The sequence below is a fragment of the Tetrao urogallus genome, assembly GCF_951394365.1.
Source record: "Tetrao urogallus genome assembly, chromosome: 8".
NCBI lineage: Eukaryota > Metazoa > Chordata > Aves > Galliformes > Phasianidae > Tetrao > Tetrao urogallus.
In genome coordinates this window covers 14,989,141-15,013,782 of record NC_136821.1, presented here as the reverse complement: position 1 = coordinate 15,013,782, position 24,642 = coordinate 14,989,141, and the positions used below count along the sequence as shown (strand labels likewise).

General features: G+C 63.4%; 2 protein-coding genes across 7 annotated transcripts in view; both read right to left on the bottom strand.

Moving 5' to 3' along the window:
- SPEG (striated muscle enriched protein kinase) overlaps positions 1 to 16,461 on the bottom strand; it is a gene marked incomplete at both ends in the record, with an annotated part of 29,695 nt that extends 13,234 nt beyond the window's left edge. Inside the window, 11 exons of the mRNA XM_079539332.1 lie at positions 1,349 to 1,530; positions 1,726 to 1,814; positions 1,974 to 2,185; positions 3,641 to 3,823; positions 4,280 to 4,423; positions 4,534 to 5,948; positions 6,933 to 7,311; positions 7,417 to 7,506; positions 7,909 to 7,943; positions 9,150 to 9,189; positions 16,041 to 16,461. Of these exons, the coding sequence (XP_079395458.1) occupies positions 1,349 to 1,530; positions 1,726 to 1,814; positions 1,974 to 2,185; positions 3,641 to 3,823; positions 4,280 to 4,423; positions 4,534 to 5,948; positions 6,933 to 7,311; positions 7,417 to 7,506; positions 7,909 to 7,943; positions 9,150 to 9,189; positions 16,041 to 16,461 (3,190 nt within the window). The remainder of the gene's footprint in view (positions 1 to 1,348; positions 1,531 to 1,725; positions 1,815 to 1,973; positions 2,186 to 3,640; positions 3,824 to 4,279; positions 4,424 to 4,533; positions 5,949 to 6,932; positions 7,312 to 7,416; positions 7,507 to 7,908; positions 7,944 to 9,149; positions 9,190 to 16,040) is intronic.
- Positions 16,462 to 18,397: 1,936 nt separating this feature from the next.
- Positions 18,398 to 22,747, bottom strand: DES (desmin; the record flags this gene model as incomplete). Of its 6 annotated transcripts, none has more annotated exons than XM_079538975.1 (9): positions 18,398 to 19,140; positions 19,214 to 19,296; positions 19,487 to 19,536; positions 19,621 to 19,841; positions 19,956 to 20,081; positions 20,159 to 20,320; positions 20,407 to 20,502; positions 20,691 to 20,751; positions 22,194 to 22,747. In XM_079538975.1, the coding sequence occupies 9 exons, from the start codon at positions 22,745 to 22,747 to the stop codon at positions 19,099 to 19,101; spliced, it is 1,395 nt and encodes a 464-aa protein (XP_079395101.1). In that variant the 3' UTR covers positions 18,398 to 19,098. The 6 variants fall into 6 exon arrangements, with proteins under 6 accessions (XP_079395101.1, XP_079395103.1, XP_079395104.1 ...); XM_079538977.1 differs by having other exon boundaries at positions 19,621 to 19,820; XM_079538978.1 differs by having other exon boundaries at positions 19,621 to 19,772.
- Positions 22,748 to 24,642: the final 1,895 nt, after the last annotated feature.

Sequence of the window (24,642 nt, the reverse complement as noted above, 5' to 3'; positions counted from 1 at the left end):
GAGCAGTGAGGAGAGGAGCAGCAGGACACGCAGACATAGACACACAGATGGAGCAAGACACCAGACAGCATTGGGCAGCCGCCCTAGTCCGGCTGAGGGGATGCCTGGCGCTACCGACCACCCCCCACCCACTGCTCGGCCCTGGTGACACAGTGCCCGGCCACCCCACATGCCCCACACCCGCCGTCGAGGGCCCGCGTGTCCCCGCAGTGCGTCCAGGACGAGGCGGCGAATGGAGCAGAAGGTAATAATGCAAGGTGAGGTCCACTGCCTAAGAGGTGTCCAACTAAGAGCCCCCGTGGCTCTGAGAGATGAACCCCCTTATCGTACTCCCCCTGCGTACAGACAAAAACCGCAGTCAGCAAGCAGAAGGGTTAGTGCAGCGGAGACGGGGCCGGCACACACACACATGCCAACACGCAACGCTGTGTGCCACAGACATGGAGCATGGCAAGGGGACTGGTGCCTCAGCCATCACCCATCCATTCACTAGCTCCCATGGCCACTCCTGTGCCACCACGCTTCGCCGGGAGCGGGGGCCTGGCAGGACAGAAGCAGTGCAGCGAAGGCTGGGGTGGGATTGGGACAGCTCAGGGACTCAGGCAGCCGTCAGCAGGGAAGGCTGGGGGAAGCAGGGCACACAAAGCAAAGGGCAAGAGAAAGGCAGCATCACTCATCCCCTTCCTGCAAGTCCCTTGGTCCACGCCACTCCCCACGCATATAAGGGGCCTTAGGAGGATGCTGGAGCCCACGGCAGAGCTGGGGAGGGGTAGTCCAGCCCCAGGTACTATGGGACCTGCTCTGAGCTGGGAGCAAGCAGGTGGGAGAGCTCTCTCTGAGCTGTCCCCTGGGCACAGCTTGCAGGTAGGGAAGGAAGGAGCTGTGTGCATGGTGGAGGGACATGTCCCCTGCAGGGCCACTAAGGGCAAGAGCCCCCTCTGCACAGCCAGGGCCAGCACCCAGCCCCAGCATGGCGACAAGGGGACTTAATGTAAAGCTATGCTGGTGGAGCAGCAGCCTCTGGGTCAGGCTGGGGACATTGACACAGCTGGGCAGTGGGGCCCACTATTGTGGAGCTGCACATTTGGATTGGGCAGCGGGCAGCCTGCCTTCTTCTGTGGAGCCAGCTTCTGCAGCAGTATGACCACTCCGTGTCCCCTTCTTGCCACCCCGCCACACACTGCCTTTCCCACACTGGGCTCACGCCCACCTGCTCTGCAGCAGGGAAGGGCAAGAAGCAGCACCACCGAGAAGGGGTCTGCAGCAGCCCCTTCCCCACACAGCTCATGCAGGGTGCTGGAACTGGCCAGCCCCATGGGGAAATGGGGACGCCCTCGCAGAGCTTTACCTCTAACCTCCAGCTTGGCCTCGCACTGCTTGGTGCCATACTCGTTGACAGCCTTGCAGGTGTAGAAGCCGGTGTCAGTGCGCTCAGCTGCCAGGATGTGCAGTGTGTACAGACCCCGAGCCCCCTCCGCCTCCTCTGCATGGTGACGACGGCCGTACTTCACAGGCTGCCGGTTCCGCAGCCTGCTCAGGGACATGGGCAGAGAGGCACTGTCACAGCTGGCTCCATAGAAAGCCCCATTCTCCTCAATTTCAACAAGACCAAGACCAGAGCTCCTCTCCTTGGTGCTGCTCTGAGCTGGCAGACCCCAAATGGGGACATCCCCATGCCTGCCCCCTTCCCTGCCCTACTGTGACCCAGTGAGCATCACGACTCACCAGTAAATGATGGGCTTGGGCTCTCCACGGACACGGACACTCATGCTGACATCCTGCCCCTCCAGCACCGACTGGTCCGACAGAGCCACCTGACGAAGACGAGGTCAGGAAGCAGCCAGTACCCACCATCCTGGGGCCATGTGGCCCTGCCACCACCCCAGGGACCACCTGTCCCCCATCATAGAGCCCTAGAGCACCGCAGGGCACAGCTCCTTCTCTGTCAGGTCCCAGGGGGGCTCTCAGCTCACCTCAAAGGTGGGTGCAGCCTTGAAACTGCTCTCCGAAGAGCTGTGGGCAGCCCCATGCTCCGCTCTGGGCTGCAGCTTCATGGCTGGTCGGTGCTGCGGGGTCCCAGACTCAGGGAACTCTTCTAGTGGGCTCAGGTACTCTTCATCTGAGGTGATGGGGCTGACTTGGCCCAGGGGGGGGGCCAGGTTCCCATGCCGCTCCACGGCGGGGGCTAGCAGGAGAGGGTAGGTAAGGAGCTGGCAGCAAGCAGAGCCAGGCAGGGGGCTTGGGGACCCTTCCCCACCATTCTGTGCCTGGAGGTGCCCGGGAATGCCCACCCCATGCTGCATCCCGCCGGGAACAGCACGGTAGCCGGCAGCGAAGGGGTGCTGGGCTGCGCGGGGGGTGGGTGCGAAACACGCCCCGGGGCTGATAAGTGGACGCGATATCCCGCAAGGCGACAGCGGGGCTCAAGTGGCTCTTACGCAGCAGGCCGTGCTCCCATCCTTAAGCCGCCCGGATTCCGGGAATGGCTGCCCCTGCCGCGAGCCGGCAGAAGGCTGAAGGTGACATTGGCAGCTGCGCTTCCCTCGCAGCCCGGACGGCCGCTCCCGGGGTCCGAGCTCGGCATAGAGGGGAGCACGCGTGGGCAGAGGAGCCGGCGTGGGGGGAGCGTGGGGCCGGGACGGGGGTGAGATGTGTGCGGGGCCGGGGGCGAGCGTGCTGCCGGCAGAGCGCTGCCCGAGGTGGGGGGGCTGGCCCCGCTCCAGCCCGGCCGTGGCCGCCGCCGTTCCCCCTCCCGCCGCCCCCCCCCACCAGCGGATCCCCTTACGGAGCTGCCGAAGCGGGGAAGCGGGCGGGCTGCCCGGTGACGGCTCGGCCCGGTGACGGCTCGGCCCCTCACCCCCCTCGTTGCCCCCGTGCAGCAGCAGCAGAGCGATCCCCCAGGGTCCCGCTGGTCCCCCAGGGCTCCCCGCAGCCCCTCCGCCCGCAGCCCTCCGGTGCCCCCCGCACTCACCGGAGGGGCCGCGGCCCCCTCCCCGAGCAGGACCGAACCGCGGGAGCGCCGCTGTCGTTGCCGGGGCCGGGGCCGATGCGGCGGCGCCGGGCGCACATCCAGCCCGGAGCGCTGAGCCCTCCCCGGCCGAGCGCCGCCCCGGCCCCGCGCCGCCGCCCGGCCCCCGGGGCTGGGCCTGAATCGGGGGAGGGCCCAGCGGCGGTCTGGGGGCTGCCGACCCCTTCCCTTCCCTTCCGGCCGCGGGGGAGAGCGGCCCCGAGGGGCGGCAGCTGCCTGGCAGTGCGCTCAGCGCCCCGGGTCGCCGCGGGGCAGCGGGGATCGGGGATCCTGCAGCTCCCCGGGGCTCTGCGCTCCCCAGGGGAAGTGCTGGGATGGGGATCCCCGGATGGCGGAGGGCATGCTGGGCATCAGCGCAGGCTGCGTGTCGGTGGGTAGCTGGGGTGCCCCGCGAGGCACGGAACTTGCCAACTCGTTGGGGATGCTCGGAGCCTGACCCCGCTCCCCCCACGGCAGAACCCGGCAGCGAGTCAGCTGCTTCGGTTCAGACAGAGCCTTGTAGGGTAAGGAAGCCGCTTTCCTAGCAGTGACAGCAGAGCTGGCAGGCAGCCCGTCGCCTCGCCGGCCCTCTCGCCGCCCCCCGCTGCCTGCATCCCGGCCGCCGGCACTCACCGGGCCGCACGCTGAGGATGGCGCTGCAGCAGGTGGCTCCCACCTCGTTGGCCGCCGTCACCGTGTAGAGACCGGCGTCGGCCACCCGGGCGCTCCTGACCAGCAAGGTGTGCCGCTCACCCTCCGCCTTGATGGGCCGTGCCGTGCTGCTCCTCAGCGGCACCCCGTCCTTCCTCCAGGACACTGCGGGCAGAAGCAGGGTCACTTCAGGACCATCCCGGGATAGGAGAGTCCTCACTCCCCCGGTTGTCAGCACAGGTCTCTGCTCGACTTGGCGACCGTTTTGCCATCGGGAGCAGCCCCAGGTCCCCAAGGACCCTGATGGAGAGAGGCCCCTCTAAGGTTACTGGCATCCTCCTGCCCTCCAGTGGAGGATGGAGGAGGGAACCAGAGCTTCTTTGCTCGTTGCCAGCCTTTGCCAGCTGCTCCGTGCCTGGTGCCTCCTCCTGCTATCCCAGCACAGGAAGATCACAGAGGTTCTGCCTGCACCCTGCCCTTAGCACCGCACCCTGGCACTTTGCTTCCTGAGGAGCGCAGAGCCACAGCTCCGCCACACAGCTCAGGTGGCCCCAAGGGACCGGGACAGGCAGGGGGATCATGCCAGAGCCCATTGCACTCTCATGCCCCGTGACCACTCACCTTCTGGCTGTGGGTTGGCTGTGACAATGCACTTGAGCAGCACCTCTGTCCCCACAGCCACCGCTGTGTCCTGGATGGGGATCTCAAAGATGGGCGCTTCCAGGGGATCTTCACCCGCTGAGACGTAGGAGTCATCGGAGGACTCTGCACAGGGAGAGATGGCCCCACGGCCATGAGCAGGGTGAGTAGAGGATCCAGTGAGGTGTGGCAGCACTACAGTACTGCCTGTGTGTGGGACAAGAGCCATGCCCTACCTAGCTCTGGAGAGGTGGGCCGGGCCCGGCGCCCCTTCGCCTTGCTCCGCGTGCCTCTGCCTTCCTGAGCCGTCCGGACGCTCTCTTTCTTCTCCGCCACTTTTGCCTGCCTTCTCTCCACCTCCTTCCCTGTGCCGTGCTGCCCTGCCCAGCTCCTCTCCAGACGGGCCTCCTGCTCCAAGCCCGGCTTTGCCCACGGCAGGAACCGTACCTCAGCAGACACCTCCGGCCTCCGGTACAGCCCATGGGGCACGGCCAGCCTGGCAGCCAGCCCTTCACTCACCACCCCAGGGGCCCTGGTTGCAGCCACGGGACCTCCGTCCGGGCACGGGGTCCCTTCAGCAGCACGGCCCCGCGGGGTGGCCTGCGCCAACAACCACTGCTCCTTCTTCCTCACTTCCCCACCACCATCTTGTTGCACAGCTTTCCTCACCTCCTCTGCTGCGCTGCCCCGTGCTGGGCCTCTCCGTGCCCGCTGTCCCCCCGGCTCCGGCTCCCCGTTGGGCCCCACCAGTGCCACGCTGGAGAGAGCCAGGTGCTGGATGACATGCGTGCCCTCAGCTGGAGCTGAGGCCTTGGCTGGTGGCACCTTGCGTGGCAAGGCTGAGCCGCGTGGAGTGCGGGCGGCGGGAGGCTCGGCAGATGGCTGTGGCTCAGCCTTGCCCAGCTCCTGCGAGCGCCGCAGCTGCTGCTTGGACACGGTCCTCTTGATGCGGCTCAGCTCCTCCGAGAACTTGTGCTCGATGTCCTGCACGCGCCCGGCAAACTTGCCCCGCTCGTCGAAGGAGGCGGCCTTCTGGCGGAAGGCCTGGCGGCGGCTGGCCACACTGCCCTCCCCGTCCCGCCAGCCCCCCGGCGTGCCCGGCCGCCGCTCCCAGCCTGGCTGGTCGAAGGAGCGCGTCTTGCGCAGAGGCAGCCACGGCCGTGTGGGGAAGGGACTGTCCGCCTGCTCCAGGCTCCTGCGGCGCTCCTCGAAATACTGCAGCCGCTCGAAGATCCTGGAGCCGGCGCGCACCAGCTTGGGCGATGCCCGCACCGAGATGCGGCCCGACGCATCGCTCATGGGGGTGGCGGGTCGGGAGTCCTGTGTGCTGCCCTGCGACTGCGACTTGGGCTTCTTGATCTTCTCCTCATACTCCTCAGGGACGGTGTCCTGATAGTCGGCCGGCACTGAAGACGTCCTGCGGGGGGTCACGGGCGTGCAGGAGGAGGAGGGGAGGCGAGCAGAGGGCTGTGGGGTGGCTCCAGAGGGTGTGGGAGGGCACAGGCCGGTTCTTGGGGACGGCGAGCGGATGATGGGCGGCTTGGAGGTCAGCGGCAGGGCAGCTGGCGAGTGTGGAGGCTCAGCACCGGGCTTTGGGGAGACGGGACCGCTGTGGGGGTCATCTCGCCTGTATCCCCCCTGGGGGATGCTGCTGCAAGGGGAGAACAAGGGAGACCAAGTCAGAGCCCACCCTCACCTATGGCTGCATCATGAGTCCCAACCCAACCACCCAGTAGGGCACAGCAGGGGACAGTCCCTGGACCCTCAGTGGCCCACAGTGAGGAGATCCAGCCACAGTTAGGCCACTGGGAGCTGGCTTGCTGGTATGACCCAGCGGTGCCTTATTGCTGGTGTCTCATCTCCCAGGGACACCCATGTAGGACAGCAGTGTGGTGATGCTGGGACACTCAACAAGTGCCCTTCCCAGAGCTGCCATTCAGTCAAGATGAGAGCACAGGAACAGAGGGGTGCCCCCATCCCCCGAGGTATTCCAGCATGCCAGAGCAGTGCAGAGAGCTCTTCTGCAAGGCCACAAGTCATCGCCCAGTGCATGTGCTGCTGCCAACATGTCCCCCTGCCCTGCCACCCGCAAAATCCCTGCCCACCCCCACAGCCCCACAGCCCAGGGCTTGGCATGTGCAGTGCAGAAATCAAAAAGTGGAAATGAGGTTGTGGTGGAACAAGCAGCCTCAAACACAAAGGGAGGATGGAGGTCAAAGGAGAAGGCCTGCGGGGCTGGGGAGGGACGGGGGCTCTGAGCATGTCAGCAGGCCCTCGGGAGGAAGAATGTCCCTTGTCCACACTGCCACCCCTGGGTGGTGGGGACAGCTTGTCCGTGGGTGCCACACCTTTGCGCCCCATGTCCCTGGCCATGCAGAGCCCTCATAGCTGGCCAGGAAAAGGTTCAGTTCGGATGGGGTTACCCCCAAACTTTAACTGGCCATAGCAGATAGGGACCCCACTCCAGGCAGGGCAATTCCCTCCTCACCGGTGCCAGGCGCCTACTGCTCAGAGCCTCCGTTCCTTGTCCGGGCATGGAGAAGGCAAAGAAAGCCCAGGAGGAGGAGAGAAGATGGCTGCAGGGAGGAGATGGCCCCAGCGATGTCCCCTCCGTGCACTTCCCTCTGCTACTTACACGTGGAGCGAGAGCGCCCGTCCTCGGTACAGGCTGAAGGCGCTGCCGTACGGGTCGCTGGCCACAGAAAGGCTATCCTCCGACCCCCAGCTTGTGCCCACCAGATTAGCCCGTGATGCCCGCACCAGCGGCTCCACACCCAGGTGCCGGACCTCAGTGCCACGTGGTGACGGCGCATTTGCTTGCCTTGGAGTTCCCTGCGGCTGCCAGGCACTAGGGCGGAGGTAGGGTCCCCGCATGGGGAGGCTGGCATCTGGCTCCTTCTCCACCACAGTCTGCTGGCTGCCCGACCAGCTGGAGCGCTCCTCCGCCTGAGACAGGGCCAGCACTGAGGTTGGCGTCGTGTTCATGGAGGTGTCCACCAGGGTGTCGGAGCCACCTGGAAGGAGAGTGGTGGGCAACTCCACGTGGTATCCCACCCAGCTCATCCCATGGGTGGGCTGCCCCAAGGGGACCCCTAAAGCTCTGTGTCCCTGCAGCTCACCCGTGGGGGTGCTGAAGGCTGTCTCATCCTGCAGTTCGCTGCGCTGCGTCACCTGGGGGTCACTGGGCTCATCCTCGCCAGTCTCCGAGTCTGTGGGGGAAAAGCAGAGGGTGAGGGGACATGAGAACCAGGCTGACACTGCTCCACACAGACCCACCAGCTCCAGTGGCAGATGAGCAGTGCACAGGCAGTTCCGGGCAGCAGAAGAGCAAGGGTGAGAGAGGGATGACTGTAACATGGGGGACACAGAAGGCTGCCAGCAGGAAAGGCAAGACCAAGGCTGGAAAGACCATGGGACAGGAGTGGCATCAGATGATGCTATGTAGGATGGAGGCGGGAGAAGGGATGGTGGTGGTGGTGGAAATGCAGGGGAAGGAGGATGTAACTGGGTGATGGAGATGGGGACAGTGGTGGCATTGCAACAGGGAGGCACGCTGGGGGCACAGAGCCCCATCTGGGAGCAGGGCTGGCATGAGGCAGGCATCTTCCTACCGTAGCTTTGCTTCCTGCAGGAGCGGAAAACTTCGCTTCCATAGGGGCAGCAAGAGAGAGAGAGACATCAACACCCGGTTATCGGCCCAGCCTGCAGAGACGCGTAGGGCACTGGGGGAGGACTTTGTCCCCAGCTTGTCCCCGTGCTACCATTAGGCATTGACCTGCCAGGGTAGCAGCTGGGCAGGCTGTGCCAGTTCAGAGAGCCTAGCACCATGTGCTGGCCTTGGAGGCCAAAGATGGGGCTAGGGCTGGCCAATCATCTGGTTCAGGGCCCGATGCCTTACCCTTCTGTATGGCAGGAGCCATGGGTCTGGCACCAGCCTTCCCTACACACATTCACTACACACACACAGTCAATACATCATCAGCACCACATTCAACCTCCCCTTCCCTGCATTGCTCCAGTAAAGCACATGGCATCGTCCCCTCCCCACACCATGGTCACTTTCTGCCTTCACAGCAGCCAGCACCTGTACCTGCTTCTGCTCCAGCTGTCCCCTGGGCTCCATGCCCTCACCTCCTGCGCCCCAGGTGTGCACTCCTAAAGGTGCTGGCACGCTTGGATATGTGTGCCTGGGGGCACACATGCTGCATCAGGCCTGGTGTGCACTCTGCATCCCCAATCCCTCCTGCAGCAAGTATTCAGAGGTTCTGCTGTGCCCCACAATGTGGTTCTGGCTGGGAGAGCATCAGTGCTGTTCTCAGGGAAGCTGTGGGCACTGTGGGCACTGTGTGCCCAGGCATGTTGTGGCCAAGTCAGTGCAGAGCCAGAGCGCTGCTCCTTCCCAGGAAAGTAAACCGGCATAGACAACAAGGATCACCATTTCCACCACTATGCAAGCCATCACAAGCTGATACTGCAGAGCTCTTTGTCAAAGGAAATATCCCCTGCCCTCCAGCCCTGTCATCACACACCACAGCCCAGTGGGGGTCCACACTGTCCACACTGCTATTCCCTCCCCGGGCTGGTCTGGTGCAGCCCAGCACACCGCCAACTATCTCATCACTGCCATTGCAGCAGGATGCCTGCCACCATGTACTCAGCTCCCCAGCAGCACCGCTGCCCCTGGAGCTGCGAGGACAAAGGCACGCTCACAGGACACACCAGGAGCCTCTAAACCCATTTTTAGGGCTGTGCGCAGCCCTGTGCAGCCTCTGCTCACTGTCCCCTCCCTGGTACTGCGGGGAGGCCAGACCCCATCCCAGCAGGGGGGGCAAATCCTGGTAACTCAACGCACCATGCGTGAAGCGACCAAAGCGCCGCGAGTGGCCGGTTTTCTGCAAAGAAAAAGAGAAGAAAGCGTTATCCACAGCACAGCCTCACGCACACCCCCAGCTGCACGCCCCCAAGGTATCTACAGGCGCACACCCCACGCACACAGCCGTGCACGGGTGTAGGTGGACACGTGCAGCGCATGCCCACCAGCACACACACACGCACACCTCTTGGTGCTGCTCTCCTCCTGCTCCCAGGGGTGACATGGTACAACGCCAGTCCCGCTGTCTGCAGTCAGCAGCTTCGCCCAGGCGGGTGCCCAAATGTTCCACAGCACCTTCGAAGCCACTGCCCGTGCCAGCAAAGGGAATGAGCCAGCCAAGCATCTTCCAGGCACTGGCCCAGACTCAGCCATGGGCACGGGCCCAGCATGGGGACAGCAACACCCAGCCTAGTGGTGGCCGTGCCAGCTGTGAGAGAGGCTATTTGGCATAAGTGCCATGAGATGACCAGCCCGCAGGGCGGGAGGCGTGGGAGCCTCGCCGTCTGGGCAGGCAGGATGGCAGCGTGGGGCAGAGGTGCCAGCAGCTCCCTGCCAGCTCCCTACCCTCCTCCACACCGTAGCTCAGGGCTGGGCATCTGCTTGCCAAGGGCCACCTGGTAGCCATGCTGATGCAGGCAGGCAGGTTGGTCAGGAGATGCGGTGTGCAGGTAGCAAGGCTGGGCTGCCAGCACCCAGAGTTGCTCTCAGCCCAGCCTAGTAGCAGAGTCTCTCTGGGACAACAACAGCCTGTGCCCTTGCTGCTCATTGTGGAGCCTTAGTGGGGCTCTCCCAGAGCCTCCCACCCATCCTGCAGCTTCTAGGCAAGCTCATGAACAAACAGCCATCAGGAATGGACGACAGACAGTCCCCAGGGACAGACAGCCCCAGGGGCAGACAGATAGACAAGCACAGCCAGCAGTCAGATGTCTTTACAAGAGCAGCAGGCTCATTTTGCAGCCCCCCACAGTGCCAGTGGGCAGCACAAAGGGGCTCCCACTGCCCCCTCCCAGAATGCGGTGCTGGCCGGAGGGCAGTGACTGCACGAGACACATTTGTATTCGGGCTGAGCCAGTTTGAGCCAGGCTTCACCTCCCCTCCCCGACTGCCTGTGCTGGTTCTGGCTTGCAGCCCGCCTTTCAGGCCAGGGAAAGATAGATGAGTGATTAACTGCACCATCGGCGGATAATTCCCCCATTAAAAAATGAAAATGCAATTGAGTGCCATTATCGGGTGTGCTCACGGCTTCCCCGGGGACTGGCGCCATCAGCTCCCACCAGATCTGGTGACTGCACCCAGCAGTGTAGGGCCCACAGCTACAGAGGGGGGTGAGCCCCAGCCCTCTGCTCTACAACAGGACCCCCGGCCTAGACCCCTGGGGCATGGCACCCACCCACGGCTCAGAAAGCAGCATCCCACAGATGCTGTGATGCAGGGTCACCTCCAAGCAGCAGCCCTCTGCTTTCAAAGAGGAGGACAGAAAGGGGGCAGAAGGTTACAGGAGCAGCCTGGGACAAACCCCATTGGGCTGAGATCTGGGCAGTTCAGCCACCAGCGATGCACCCTGCTTGGGGGGTTCATTTTCAGCATAGGAAACAGCACAGGGGAGCCCCAGGAGCCCACCCTGCATCCACAGAAAAGGGGAGATGAGCATTCAGCCTCAGCCCTGCCCCACAGTGAGGTGCGGTGGGTCCTGGCCCTGCCTCACTGCCCCAGTGCCTGCATAGACCCACCCTCCTCATGGAGGGTCCTGCCAGGGGGCCGTCCACCCCTATACCTGTGGCTATGGGGCAAGTGGGACTCCTGGGGCCATGGAGCAGAGCCCCCTCCTGGGACATGGAGCCAAGCAACATGGCACTGGTGTTACCGACTGTGAAGCCAACAGGGAGCAGGGCCAAGGGGAAGTAGGGAGGCAGCCTGTGTGGTGTGCCCAGAGCATGGCCAGCATAGCTGGACCATGCCCTGGCACGCAGACTGTTCCCAAGGGCAGATGGGGCAGCCAGCTGCTGCCTCCAGAGGAGATGAATGCCCCCACACCTGGGCAGGGCTGTCACCTCCACACAGCATTCCGGGGGGGAACCATGTCCCCATCCTGCACCCCTGGGTGGGGACTGTGGGGACACCCAGCAGGGTAACAGCAGGGTGGCCAAGCACCCACGTAGGGTGTAGCAGTGGGGTGCTGCTGTGAGCCCCACGAGGGGGTTCCTGGCAGGATGCCCCCATCCTCCCCTCACTGCTGAGGCCCGGTGACGTCCTTGCTCCTCGCTCGGCGGAGCGTGCAGAGAGGCCCGCGGAGGATCTCTGCTGTGCCAGGCATGCTCCTGACGCGGAGGGGATGACGCATGCAAAGCCTCGTCTCCAGCTCCGTGACCACCGGCGGCGGGGCCGGGGGGAGCCATGCAGCCGCCTCCACTGGCTCCGGAGGGCTGGCAGGGGACAAGACCCCCACCATGGGCTCGCAGCAGTGCTGGCTAAGGCGATGCTGAACACCTGCCCGGCACTGCTGCGTGGAACCGGCGGCTCTGCGGGCGGGGCTGGCGGTGGGATAAGCCCGGGGGGGGAGAAGCGCAGGGCCGGACTCGCCCCCTCCCCACCCAGGAGGGACATGCGCCCGCTTCCCGCTACTTCCCCCCCTCCTCCCCACATCACCGCCGTTTCTCCGTGCGCTCACCAGCTCGCAGCCCTTACCTGGAAGCGTTTCTTCACCCAGATCTTCTTCATGCTTCTGCAGAGCCCCGGCGGCGCGGCGACCGCCGCTCAGGCCCGGCAGCGCGGCAGCCCGCAACTGGGGGGGTCCCCGCTGTCAGCGCCCCGGTGGAGCCCCCAGCATCCTCCCGGGGAGGGCGGAGGGAGAGGCTGGGACTCGCCAGGTTGGGCTCTCGGGAAGGCTGGGGCTGTGATCATGAAGCATCACTGGAGTGCTCCTCCCTCCATCCTTCCCCCGCCTGCCTCCGCCTCCGCCTCCCGCCAGCCCTGGCACGCAGTAACAGCGGCGGGGGACGGTCAGGGCACAGGTGGCGGAGGCACCGCGGGATGGGAGACGCACACAACCCGCACTCCTCTGCCTTCCTGATGGCTTTGGCTGTGCGGGATGCTGGGCTGCCGAGCCCCCTGCCCAGAGTCACGGAGCTGCTCCCCGCTCCTGCACTCAGCACCGCTCAGTGCCGGGGGTCCTCAGCGCTCCCCAACGCAGATGACAGCAGCACAACGCTCAGCACCGGCGCTGCGTGGCACTGCCACAAGCACACCACCATGCCTGGCAGCTCCGGCTGCTTTTCCACACTCCCCCTCCCGGCCCACGGCTCCCAGCGTGGAGCTTGTCACGGCTTCATAATAACTTGCAAATTAGCAGGTACAAAGGGAGCTGCTCGTACCACGGCTTGCTGACAGCCCCACCATCCGAGGGATGCTGTGGGGTTTCCGTGGAGACCCCGTGCGTCAGGCGAAGCACACAAGTGGCAGAGCTGGCACAAAAGGGATTTCCTACTGGAGCGTGGGGACACCAATGTCCCTCTCAGCCTGGTGCCACCCTGCCACCCCTAAAGAAAAGTGTCTTGCTGGGTGTCCCCCATGCACCCTGGCACAGATCCTGTCCCTGCTATGTGCCACATACCACAATGACACTTGCTCATGGCACAGCCTGTGTGCAGGGACAGCCACCCTCGCTCCCCAGCATCCCCGTGCTGCTGATAGAAAGATGCTTGAGCACATGGTGCCCACTGCAGCCTGAGGACACAGGGACACAGTGTGACCTTGGCTGGGGTGCTTGAGCACAGAGTGGGATGGGAGGGGATGTTTCCTACCCACTGTGCCAGCCCTGCTGCTAAGGCACTGGGCACAGAGGGTATGGAGAGAGGGATAGAGCCCTCCCAGTGCCACCAGGGCATGGCACACACCAACAGGAGAGGAGCAGGCAGTAGTGGGAGCTGGGGGGCAGCACCAGGAGGAGGAAGGGGCCACGGACCTGCACACAGCCCCCAGAAGCTGTACTATATTTACCCATACTCGGGCCTGGGTCTCGGCTTCTCATATGTAACACAAACCCTACAGCCTGTGAGAATCCGAGGGGATGGCACATTCCTCAGCAAAAATAACCCCCCGACAGCAGGAGAGAGGGCAGGGGTGGAGGTGACTGACTGGACAGCTGCATGCTGCTCCCCTGCCCGCTCCCAGTGCCCCAAAGGGGGCCAGCAGCACAGCTTCAGAGTAAGCCCTGCACCCAGGTGTCATGAGACAGAGCCAGGAGATCCCAAAGGGCTTTGTTCCCTATGTTCCAGCTGTGCCAGGCTCTGGTGAGACATAGCCAGGCACACTGCCCACCCCATAGCATGCCAGGGGCTAGGGTGGGCACAGCAGTACAGGGAAACTGAGGCAGCCCCAGAGAGTGCCCAGAGAAGGTGACAGCAAGGGGAGGCTGCAGGCTGTGTCTGGCTTTGAGCGAGCAGAGCGTTCAGGAGAGCTGGCAGGGGCTCTGGAGAAAGGGGCAGCTGGCACTGGGCACAGGCACAGCTCTGCAGAGTAAGGGCCTAAAATTAGGCACCGAGATAAATGGTGCGAGGTGCTGAGCCACCAGGGACACTGTCAAGTGGGGTGCATTCAGTACCACCAGCCACAGCCTTGTACACCATAGCTGTGGGGAAAATGGGAATCAGGGAGGGCACGGAAGGTGCTGGGATCACTGCCATGGAGCTGCACAGCTGTGCCAAAATGTGTTAAGTCCCCAGGAGACATCCCATGCCCTGCACTCTGCTTCAGGCAGGCTTCATCTCACTACACCAAGGGGCAGGGGCTGCACAGAGCAGGTATCACCATGCAGGGTCATCGTGCAGAGAGCACCATGCAGGGAGCATTACATATGGACTGCTTCATCCGCCTCCCTGCTCCTGCACCCAGACCGTTCTGCAGAGGCAAGGTTACACAGAACTTTGATTGCTGAGTGCAGGTGGAGGCAAGGAGCAGGACCCTCTGTTGGGCACTGAAGACACACAGATCCAACCCTGAAATAAGATGCAGCCTCGGCATCGCTCATTGCTGGCGCAGCTAAGGAGGCTGGGCTCTCTAGCAGGAGATTAGTGGGGTTTGGAAGAGGTGATTTAAGCTAGCTCATGGTGAAAAAGGCAGGAGGTAGAGCTGGGAAGTGACATGGCATTAGTGGGCAAGGAGCCGATGGTGGGGAACCCTGGAGCCCCTCCTGGACTCATGCACACTCCCTGCTCCCCATGCCAGGCACTGACACACTCACGGGACCTGGGAGAAGAGCAGGAGAAAATCATTAGTGGGGTGGAGCGACAGATTCAGGGCAAGGGATTAGAGGAGCTAAATCGGGCTCGTGCGAGCAGGGGGGAATGCGGAGCCAGTGCAGGAGGTCCTGAGCACAGAGCTGGGCAGTACAGAGCCCCCCCAGCAGTGACCTGAGCCACCTTGAGAGAGCTGTCAGCCCCATGAAGAGCTGCAGCTCAGTTCACACATCAGGGAGAAAAGGCAGAGGACAGGAACATGGCACTATACAGAGATCGGTGTGCCCCAAAGCGGGGCAGAGCCACAACCCTGCCCCAGGGCTGGCTTTGGGTGGCTGTTTGCTGAACACAGCACATGGGAGCGCCTGGGGCAGGGTGACATTCACTCCACAGCCCTGGCTGCTCTGTGCCTCCTGTGGCTGCTCCAGAAATGTGGCCATGAGCGCTAGGAATCGGGAGAAGGGAGGCATGCGTCAGCACAATGAGAACAGGAACCTGGGGAAATCAGGCAGCTCTGAGCAGAGACACACTGCAGGTCAGAGTGAAAGAGGGATGAAGCGCCACTCTGTGCTCCCATCACAATCCACAGTGCCATTGACCCCAAAGGTGCAATGCATAGTGACCACATATCCCCACTGCAGGGCAGGACAGCTCCTGCACACTTTTGTGCTACACCCCTAGGCTCACAACCAGCAGGAATGCGTAATCTCCAGTGGTGCTTCCCCAGCAACCCAGCCCCACACAGAGCAATGCTTTTTCCTCACAGCTTCCCCATGCAGCACAACCCTGGTGCTTTCCTCACCCATGACCCCAGTGTTTGCATAGCCACCCTCACACGTTGGCACTGCTGCCCAGCACCTCCATCCAGGCAGCCCTGGTAGCACCTCAGTGCTCCAGGGAGGTGGCACTGCCCTGGGGTGATGAACCCCCTTCTGTTAAGGCCCCCACTGATAAGGCCCCCACTGCAGCCAGGTGCCCCACACACACCCCACATAATGCTGAGCATAGGGCAGCCATGGGGCTTTGGAGATCAAGCTGATGCTGTCCCTTCTCTCTTGCTAATTAACCACCAAGCCCTGCCTACTTACATGCATAAGCTCCTCCTTCATCCCTCAGGCTCCTCCCCCTGCTTCCCCACACCTGGGGGGTCTCAGTTCCCCCAGTGCAGCACTGGTGCCCCCAGTGCAGCCCCAGTGCCCGCTACAGCTGCAGCGGTGGCATTACAGCCACTTGTGCTCAAGGGGACTGGTGCACGGGGGTGGCTGATGCAGGGGAACCGGGGTGCCGTACACTTAAACAACATGACCAATCTCTCTCTCCTGCTGCCCCATGCAGGCTCTCAACATCACATGCTCCAACCCCTCCACGCCCTGGCATCCTGCCCCGTCTGGCAGAGGCTACTGCAGCCACATTTTCGCTTCCCAGCTGCACAGCTGCCCTGGTGCTGCCAGTACAGGTGATCCCAGCCCGTAGCAGTCAGACATGGCACAGCTCAAGCTCAGCCAGCCCTTGAGCACAACGTGTGGGGAAAGCCTGTGAAGTACCGCCACTGCCTTCAGCATGGGGAAGCAGTTCTGGTGGGGATGCTGGAACCATGGTGGTGGAGCAGCGGTGTCGGTGGCCTTGTGGCCCTTACCTTCCATGTCGATGATGGCCAGCACAGCGCTAGTCATGGCCTCTCCTCGCTCATTCTCAGCGATGCATGTGTATACACCGGCGTCCTCCTTCGTGCTGTCCCGGATCCACAGCGTGCCGTACTCCTCCCCACGTGGGGCCAGCTGCTCCTCGTTGTGGTACCAGCGCAGGTTGGGCTGGGGGTTCCCCACCACCACCACCCGCAGTCGGATGTCACAGCCAGTGCCAATGGCCGCGTTCTTCAGCTTCCGCACAAAGGCCGGTGCCGCCAGGCGAGTGGGGCCCTCCTCAGCCGTCCCCTGCTCCGCCGTGACCTTGGCACGCTTCGGGGGGATGCCGGGGCTTGGAGGGGCTCTCCCCATCACCCTCCCGGACTCCCCACTGGCCCCGCTGGTGCCGCCACGTGTCTGTGCCCGGTGCATGCTGCTTGCTTTCCTTTCCTCACCTCCCCAGTTCCACTGTCCCACGCCCCAGTTTCCTTCCTGGCGCACACCAGGGGGTTCCGGCAGCGAGGTGGCCCCCCTCTCCAGGTGCCGTTTGGTTCACAGCCTCCCCCAGGCCGGCTACAGCCCCGAAGGTCGTGGTGCCGTGGGCAAGCTGGGTACTATTTTTAGGCTGGGGGCTCAGATTCCTGCTCACCGCATCGCTTCTCACCCAGCACAGCACCCGTGCACCAAGCTCCACCACAACCCCTGCCCACCCTACACCTTGGCACCTGCTCCGCCGCTGCCCTGTGTGGGTCCCACGGTGCCGGCGCTGCCCTGCCGCTGGGCCCTCACGTCCCCCCCTCACCCGTCCCGTGCGGCCCCCACAGAGCTGCGCTCCCTCTGCCCCCTCTCCTGAAGTGGCAGCTGCCTCTGATATGTCACATTCCTTGGCCAGGCTCCCCCTCTCCGCGCCCGCCACGCAGCTCTGCAGCCCAGCTCTTCTTGCAAAGATAGAAAGGGGCCAGCACCTTTCCATATTAGCAGTGAGGCCGGAGGGGAACCAGCCTTCCCCCCCACCTTCCCCATTCCCAGCCGTGTCACCGGATCGGGACATAGAGACCCTGGTGGCATGCGGAGAGAAAGGACACCGTCATGCTTCCTGCAACGCGAGACCCTGTGGTGAACTGGGACAGGATCCGGGCTCTGCACTCCATCCCCAAGGAGGGCTGTGGGTTTTGGGGTGCATCTCTTTAGCCAGCAGCCAGAGCTACCCGTGCCACACAGTGTCTCACCACCCCCAGGCAAGGCAGGGCTTCCCCAGCTCTGAATTTATGGCACACATCTCTTCACCTGGCCCCAGCCACCCTCTCCAAGGGTTGTAAATCTGGGTGAGCGGGACGTTAACGATATGGCACGCTGCTCGCCTGCTGTGAATGAGACTGGCTGGCTTTGGCAGAGCCAGCGGCCACCAGCACAAGGGCAGCTGATTAGTGGCACAGCACCAGCACCGATGTTCTGCATGTAGGGGAGCAGCTGCGATGCCCTGGGACATGCCAGGGTTGGGGAACCCGCTACCCACACCCAGGGTTGCAAAGCAGATGGGCAGACCCCAGCAGAACCAGAGAAAAAGTCTGTGATAGCCCTGGGGCCTCTTCTGCTGCAACTCAGTGCTAAGAACTGCTCCTTCCCCACTTTTTCCCCAGTCCCAGGGGTGACAGGGAACAACTGCCACAGGGCAGCCCCTGGGGTAGCTGCGGTGCGGGGGGTCTTCAAGAGGGTGGCAGCGATGGGTAAGGTGGGGTCAGGGCAGAAGGCAGAGACTTTGCTCCACCAGCTAGGTAGGGAGGTAAGTGGCTGGTGGTGTCGTCTGTCCCCAGGGCAGTCCTCGATGCCACAGGGCCACCTGCTGGACATAGCTCTTGAGGTCTGAATGCCCTACAGCCTTCTCTTTGGTCCTGCAGCCAAAAGAGGGGGGTCCTCACAAAGACAGGAAGCTGTGCTGCCTCTCTGGCGGCAGCCCTATCCGCGTCGCTGGCAGCAGCTTGAGGACACCTGTTTTTTGTCGCTGAAACATCCCACTGGGCTCGGTGAAGGCAGAGAGGGGCAGCACTGGCTGGGAGCCATCTCAACACCTTGTGACCCTGACGGGGGAGCACAGAATGTCCCTCCGTGTGCTGGGGGCCAGCCCAGCAGGGCTGTTTTGGGAATGGTGGACACCTCTCAGCAGGCAGAGAGTCCCAACAGAACATGGGGATCCCAGAGCCACTCTGAGCCTGCTCAAGGCTCAGCTCCCCTCGGGGACAGGCTCTGCTGCGGTCCTGGTATCGGCAGGGTTGCTCGCTCCCCAGCAGTGGAACTGAGTACCCCCGATGCTCCTCTGTGCGCCACCCCCTGCCCCTCCCACGCCCCATAGATGCATTGGAGGCAGGGCGATGCTCCTCTGTTTATTTCAGCCGCCGGCAGTCACGTACACGCGGTGGGGTGGGGGTGCGGTGGGGCGAGGGGTGGGGGCGCCGGCCCTGGCCCCCGGGCCTCTCTCCGGCTCCTCTCTCTCTTTGCCCCCTCTCTCCCACTCACTCACTCCTGCTCTTTCCTGTGTCCACCTACGGGTTTCCTCTCGGCTCAGCCAGCCCCGTCCCCGCGCAGCCTCTCCCCCCCACCCGGCCCCGGACGGGGCTGCCTCTAGGGCACGTGGGGGGGAGCGCAGAGCCCCGGCCCCCGGAGCACCCCAACCTCTCCCCGTCCCCGGCATCGCTGCAGCCCCACCCAGGAGAAACGCCAGCTCCGGGCCGGGCTGCGGTGCCGTGCGGGGAGACGGGCTCCTGCTCCTGCGGGACCGCCCCCGAGCGGGGGGGGAGCGGCTGCGGGGCGCGGGGGGGGATGCAGAACCCGCTGCTGGGACCCGAGGCCACCACCTGCTCCCCCCACCCCTTCCTGCCTGTTCCCTCCGTCCCTCTCTGCCGCCCCCCGGCCCGGCCCTGATCCTGGCGCTAGCTGCGAAGCCTTGCGAAGCCGAAGGAGAGAGCCCGGGGGTGCGGGGGGAACCCGGGCCGTGCCCGGAGGCGGCCGTGTCGGGGGGAACTACGGGCTTGGGGGGGGCGAAAGGGCGGCTGGGCACAGGGATAGAGTCTTCTACAGCACCTCGTGCTGCTGCTGGGTCGCCTCGCTCACCACCTGAGGGAAAGGAACGTGAGATGATGCCATGTCCCCGATCCCCACTTCCCATCTGTCTCCCCACAGTGCTCACCTCTCCATCACGAGTTTCGATGGTTTTGATCATCACTGTCTTCTTGGTGTGCACCTCGGAGCCACGCTGGTCTGGGCTGGTTTCTGTAGGGAGGGGGACACAGGGATGACAACGACCATGAAGACAGGTGGCATGGGAAGATGGCACTGGGGCTGGGGCAGAGGGTTTCCAGAAGCCCTAGGTCACCCCACCTCACCCAAACACCTCATGTGCCCCTCTCCCTTCCCAAGCTCAGCTTGGCATCAGAACCCCCGAGGGCTCAGCCCAACTCACCTCGGAAATTGAGAGCAGAGGCAAAGGTCTGGTGCATGGGGATGCTGATCCTGCACGGACACAGAGGGAAGAACTCAGCGCCAACCACCCCAAAACCACGCCCCCACCTTGTCCTGCTTCCCCCTGCCGCTCACCGGTTCTCCTCGCCCTCCAGCAGCTTGCGGTAGGTGGCGATCTCCACATCCAGGGCCATCTTGACATTGAGCAGGTCCTGGTACTCGCGCAGGTGCCGGGCCATCTCATCCTTCAGGTGCCGGATCTCCTCCTCCAGCCGCGCAATAGTGTCCTGGTACCCGCCAGCTTCCCCTGCAAAGCGCTCCTCCATTTCCCGCATCTGGCGCATCAGCGAGTCATTCTGGGGAGACAGTGGTGTGCGTCAGCAGGGGGGTGGCACATGGAGTGTTTTCTGGGGCACCCCAAAGTCCTTCTTGGAGAGCCCGGGGTTTGTTCTATGCTGCCTATGGCTCACCGTGCCCTTGAGGGCATCGATCTCACAGGTGTAGGACTGGATCTGGTGGCGGTACTCCAGCATCTCCTGCTTGGCCTGCCGCAGGGCATCGTTGTTCTTGTTGGCTGCTTGAGTCAGGTCAGACACCTGTGGAGAAGATGTGGTTAGCAGATGTTGTCATGGGGATGGACCCACCGACCCCCAGCCCGTCCCCAGCCCCACACCTTGGATTTGTACCACTCCTCAGCCTCGGCAATGTTCTTGGCGGCGATGCTCTCGTACTGCGCGCGGATGTCCCGCAGCGCGGCTGTCAGGTCGGGCTTGGAGATGTCCATCTCCACCTGGATATGCTGCTCCTGTAGCTGAGCCTGCAGCTCGCGGATTTCCTGGGGACACAAAGGGGTGTGTCAGGGCCCCGCTCCCTGCTCCATTCCCCAGCCCCAGCCATGCCCATGGGACTCCCCGCACCTACCTCTTCGTGCACCTTCTTGAGGAAGGCAATCTCCTCCTGCAGGGACTCGATGCGTCTCTCCAAGTCAATGCGTGCCAGCGTAGCCGCGTCCACGTCCTGGGAGGACACAGAGAGTGGAGTTAGGGGCGGTGATAGGCACCCTCGGGTTGCACAGGGACCACCAGCCAAGGCTGGAAATGGCAAAGCTGTGCCCACAGCCATGCTTCAGTGATGGGCACTGGTTGCTTGAGGAGGGGGCAAGGAGGACAGAGATGTCCAGGCAGCATGGGGACTTGTCTACTTACAGCTCTGAAAGCAGCCAGGTTGTTCTCAGCTTCCTCCTTCAGCTGGATCTCCTCTTGAAGCCTGGAGACAGAGAAGGAGGCATTTGGGGACACCCGGACAGACCTCTGTCCCCCAGCATTGGTGTTTCCTCTTGCTGTCCCCAAGCACAGCGTGGCTGGTGGGAACACAGCAGATTGTCCTGTACTCCCAGCAGGCGGAGAGAAGGCTGGCTGGGGTCCAGGGGTTCTTCCTCCCATTCCCTATTATAGTCAATGGCAACGGGAGCACAAAGGCATGAGGTCAGCTCCGTGTCATGCTCACTGCCCCGGCCCTTATAGGGACGAGTGGCCGGCAGCTGGGGGACAGGGTCCTGAGAGGCAGCCACTGGCTGAGTCACTCATGGGGACAGCAGGAAGGGCTGGGCACTTGGCTCAGAATGTGGGGAGCCAGAGTGAGACGATGGGTTTTGGAGACTGTGAGTATGGAGTGCACCCCAGGAGCTGTGACAAGGGAGGGGGCTGCCATGTGCCCTAGGCTGCAGCTCACAGAGTCTCAAGGGGACAGAGGTGCCTGTTTGTGTTGGCACAGTAATGCAGGAACCCGACACCCGTTTGTCCTGTGCCCTGCTCCTCCCCTGACATTTGGGGTCGTCCTACAGAAGCAGCGCAGGTGGGTGGCAGGACAGCCGACTGCAATCAGCCTCACAGCATCAGTTGCTCCAGCCTGAGCTGCTGCTCCTGCTGGGTCATCCCTCAGTGGTGGGGTCTCCAACCTTCCCTGTCCACATCCCCATGATGGCACAGCAGCCAACACCTGGACTTCAGGACCAGAGGTTCTGCCTGGTGGCCCCGTGCTGGTTGCACCGCAGTGTCCCTCATCCCAGTGGCCATTCCCCCAGGCCCCAGCCTCATCCCCACCCTAAGGCATCACTACAGAGCTTGGAAGCCCCTTCAGTTCCTGGTGCACCATAGCACCCACAGCAGGCCGGGAGCACTGCTGGCCTGCGGAAGTGCAGCCGCTTCCTCCCCTCCCTCCCCCGCATCCGGAGCCAGCAGAATCCCCCCCCACACCCCACAGCCCTCCCTGCTTCTGTACATCTGTCTATCTGTCCATCAGGTTTAAGATCAGCCATGAGTTCTTCTTGCTGTGAAGAGCAGGGCTCCCTCATCCCTGGCTCCAGGGATCCTGTGCCATCACTACACAAGAGTGCAAGGGACACCTACTGCTGCTGGGGACCTCCTCCCACTAGGTGCTCCCTGAGCACCTCCAAAGGGCTGGTGTGCACCTTCCCTGTGCCACGGCTTAGGTAACCCCATGCCCTCCCAAGACCTGCAGACATAGTGCCAAGGCTTTGGCCCTGCCGCGTGCCCTGTGGATGGGTGCCCAGCAGGAGACACACACAGGGAGAAGTGAAGGGGTGAGGGGATGGAGCGGCGGGGCCATGGTGGTGAACACCCAGGGGGATGCCAGAAAGGTCTACCCAGGGCTGGAGCCATTCCCAAGGAGGGAAAGGGCCCCCTCACCTCTGCTTGAGCTTCTGCAGGTCATCTAGCAGGTTGTCACGCTCCACCTCCACGCGCGCCCGCTGCCCAGTGAGCGCATCCACCTGGCGCCGCAGCTCCCGCAGCTCCTCCTCATACATCTCAGCCACGCGCGTGGGCTCCTTGCCCCGCAGGCGGTTCACCTCGGCCACCATCAGCGCATTCTGCTGCTCCAGGAAGCGCACCTTCTCAATGTAGTTGGCAAAGCGGTCGTTGAGCTCCTGCAGCTCCACTTTCTCATTAGTGCGGGTCTGGAGGAACTCCTGGTTCATGGCATCGGCCAGGCTGAAGTCCAGCAGCTCACCAGCCCCCTGGTAGGCGCTCTGGTAGGTGCGCAGCGGTGTCACGCGAGTGGTGCGGAAGGTGGACAGGGTGGGCACGGCCGAGGTGCGCGACACCTGGTAGACACGGGAGGTGACAGAGCTGCCGCTGCCCCTGCTCCCAAAAGAGGCACGGGGGAAGACCGGCGAGGTGCCGCCGCCAAAGGTGCGGCGGTAGGAAGAGACCCGCTGGCTGGAGGAGTACGACTGGCTCATGGTGGCGGTGAGGCGGCGGCAGGGAGCAGGGAGCAGGCAGCAGGGCTGGCGAGCGGCTGGAGCTCGGCGAGGCGTCGGGAGTCGTCCTGCGCCGCTGCTATTTGTATCCTGCTGACATCACCGGCCCCTCCTGCTGCGGGACAGCTGGGGGATGCTGCTGGAGGGGACGGCTGCCAGCCCCCGCCCTCAGCACTCACCTGTGGGCACCGCTGGGCCGTGGCCCCCCAACAGTCCCCCGACAGCTCACAGCCCCCCTAGGGTTCCCCTTGTTGCCACAGTCCTCTCAGCACATTCCCCCTTCCTGAGCAACATTGCTGTGGGACTAAGGAAAAGGATGGGGGCAGGTGGATGGCGATCCCCCCAGCACTGCCCTGACCCCAGCTGGGGCACAGTGCTCCCATTGAAGCGGACACTGGGCTGATGCCAGAGAGTAAGAAGTGAACTCAGCACTTTTCCACTCCTGGAGCCCAAACTCTATGGTCTAGCGGGGCACACTGACTAAACTGGCCTTATGCACCCCAGCAGCATCCCAACTTGCCCCATGGCGAGAGTACCAGGCTCAGCTCTCTGCGTGGGGCCAGATACCATCCCCACTATGGGACATGCCCTCAGAGGGGGGGGGACACGGGAAGGGAGCAGTGTGGGTCCCCCTGACTTGAGCGTGCTTGGAATTACCACCACCCCGAGCCCACTTTCTGGCACACAAGGGTCTGAGGTGGGGCTGGGCACCCTCGAGGTGGTGCTGAGTGACCCAGAGCAGGTGCTGGGGTGCAGAGCAGCCCAGTGACAGTGACGTCACCCTGAGTCTTGGCTCTGGCACATTCCCGAAGCAGCAGGCACCCAACCAAAATAGCCTCATACTCATCCGCGTGGGACATCAGTGGTATTTATAGCTGGGGAGGCACCCTCTTAACCCTGTCTGTACCAGCTACATGGCTGGGGACCCTGCCCTCCCCCTTGTCACTGTCACCCCCCATGCAGGGATTAGCATGCCTGGGCCCTGGGGACATCTCTCTCCAAGGAAAAGACAGTTGCTGCTGCTTGCACTTCTGGGGTGGCCATGCTGGGAGGCTCCCTGCTCCCCAGGCCCTACTGCCCACAGAGTGCTCCCTACCATACCCAAACCAGGCTGCTCCGGGAGACGGCACGGTCCTTGCACCACTGTCCCCAGGACGCTTTGGCACAGGGGACTGTTGTGCCACTGAGCATAGGGTGACTCAGCAGCAGGAGCAGCGCTCAGCCCTGCACCTCCCAGCCCCATGCATGCAGAGAGTGGTGCCTGGGCTCAGCACTACAGCCTGAGGACAGTGAGGGGCTGGGGGCAGTGAACATGGGCAGATGGTCAGGATCCCACATCTGGGCTGTGCCCCTCAGACCCTCCCTCTGTTTGGAGTCTCTCCAGGCTGCCCAGACGCAGAATAACACCGTGGCTTCCCGGACGGTGCTTACTGCCCAGCGGAGCCTGACTTTAAAAGGGAAGGTATTTCCAGATGGGGCTGTTTCATCCCGGCGGGGGGGACATTGTGTAAGGGGGGGCTTGAGGGACGAGAAGGAGAAGATGGAAAAACATACAGCATCCTTCCTCCCTCTGCCCCCCTTCCCTGCTCTGACCATGCCCAGCTCGTCTCTGACCCCATGCATCAGCCCGTGGCTAAGATGTGAAGGGACACACGGGTCCCCACACCAGCACAGCCCCACTGCTCAGTTGTCCCTTCCAGTGACTCCATCCCACTGCTCTGGGTCAGGGTTGGGGTCAACACACTGCATGGGGAGTGGCTCCCAGCACAGTGCTGACCCCACTCTGGAATGCACTTTCTGAAGTGGCCTTTCCTTGGCCGCCCTACAGCCTTCCGGGACACCATCACAGGACAGAGGCCCTGCATTTGGCATGGGGC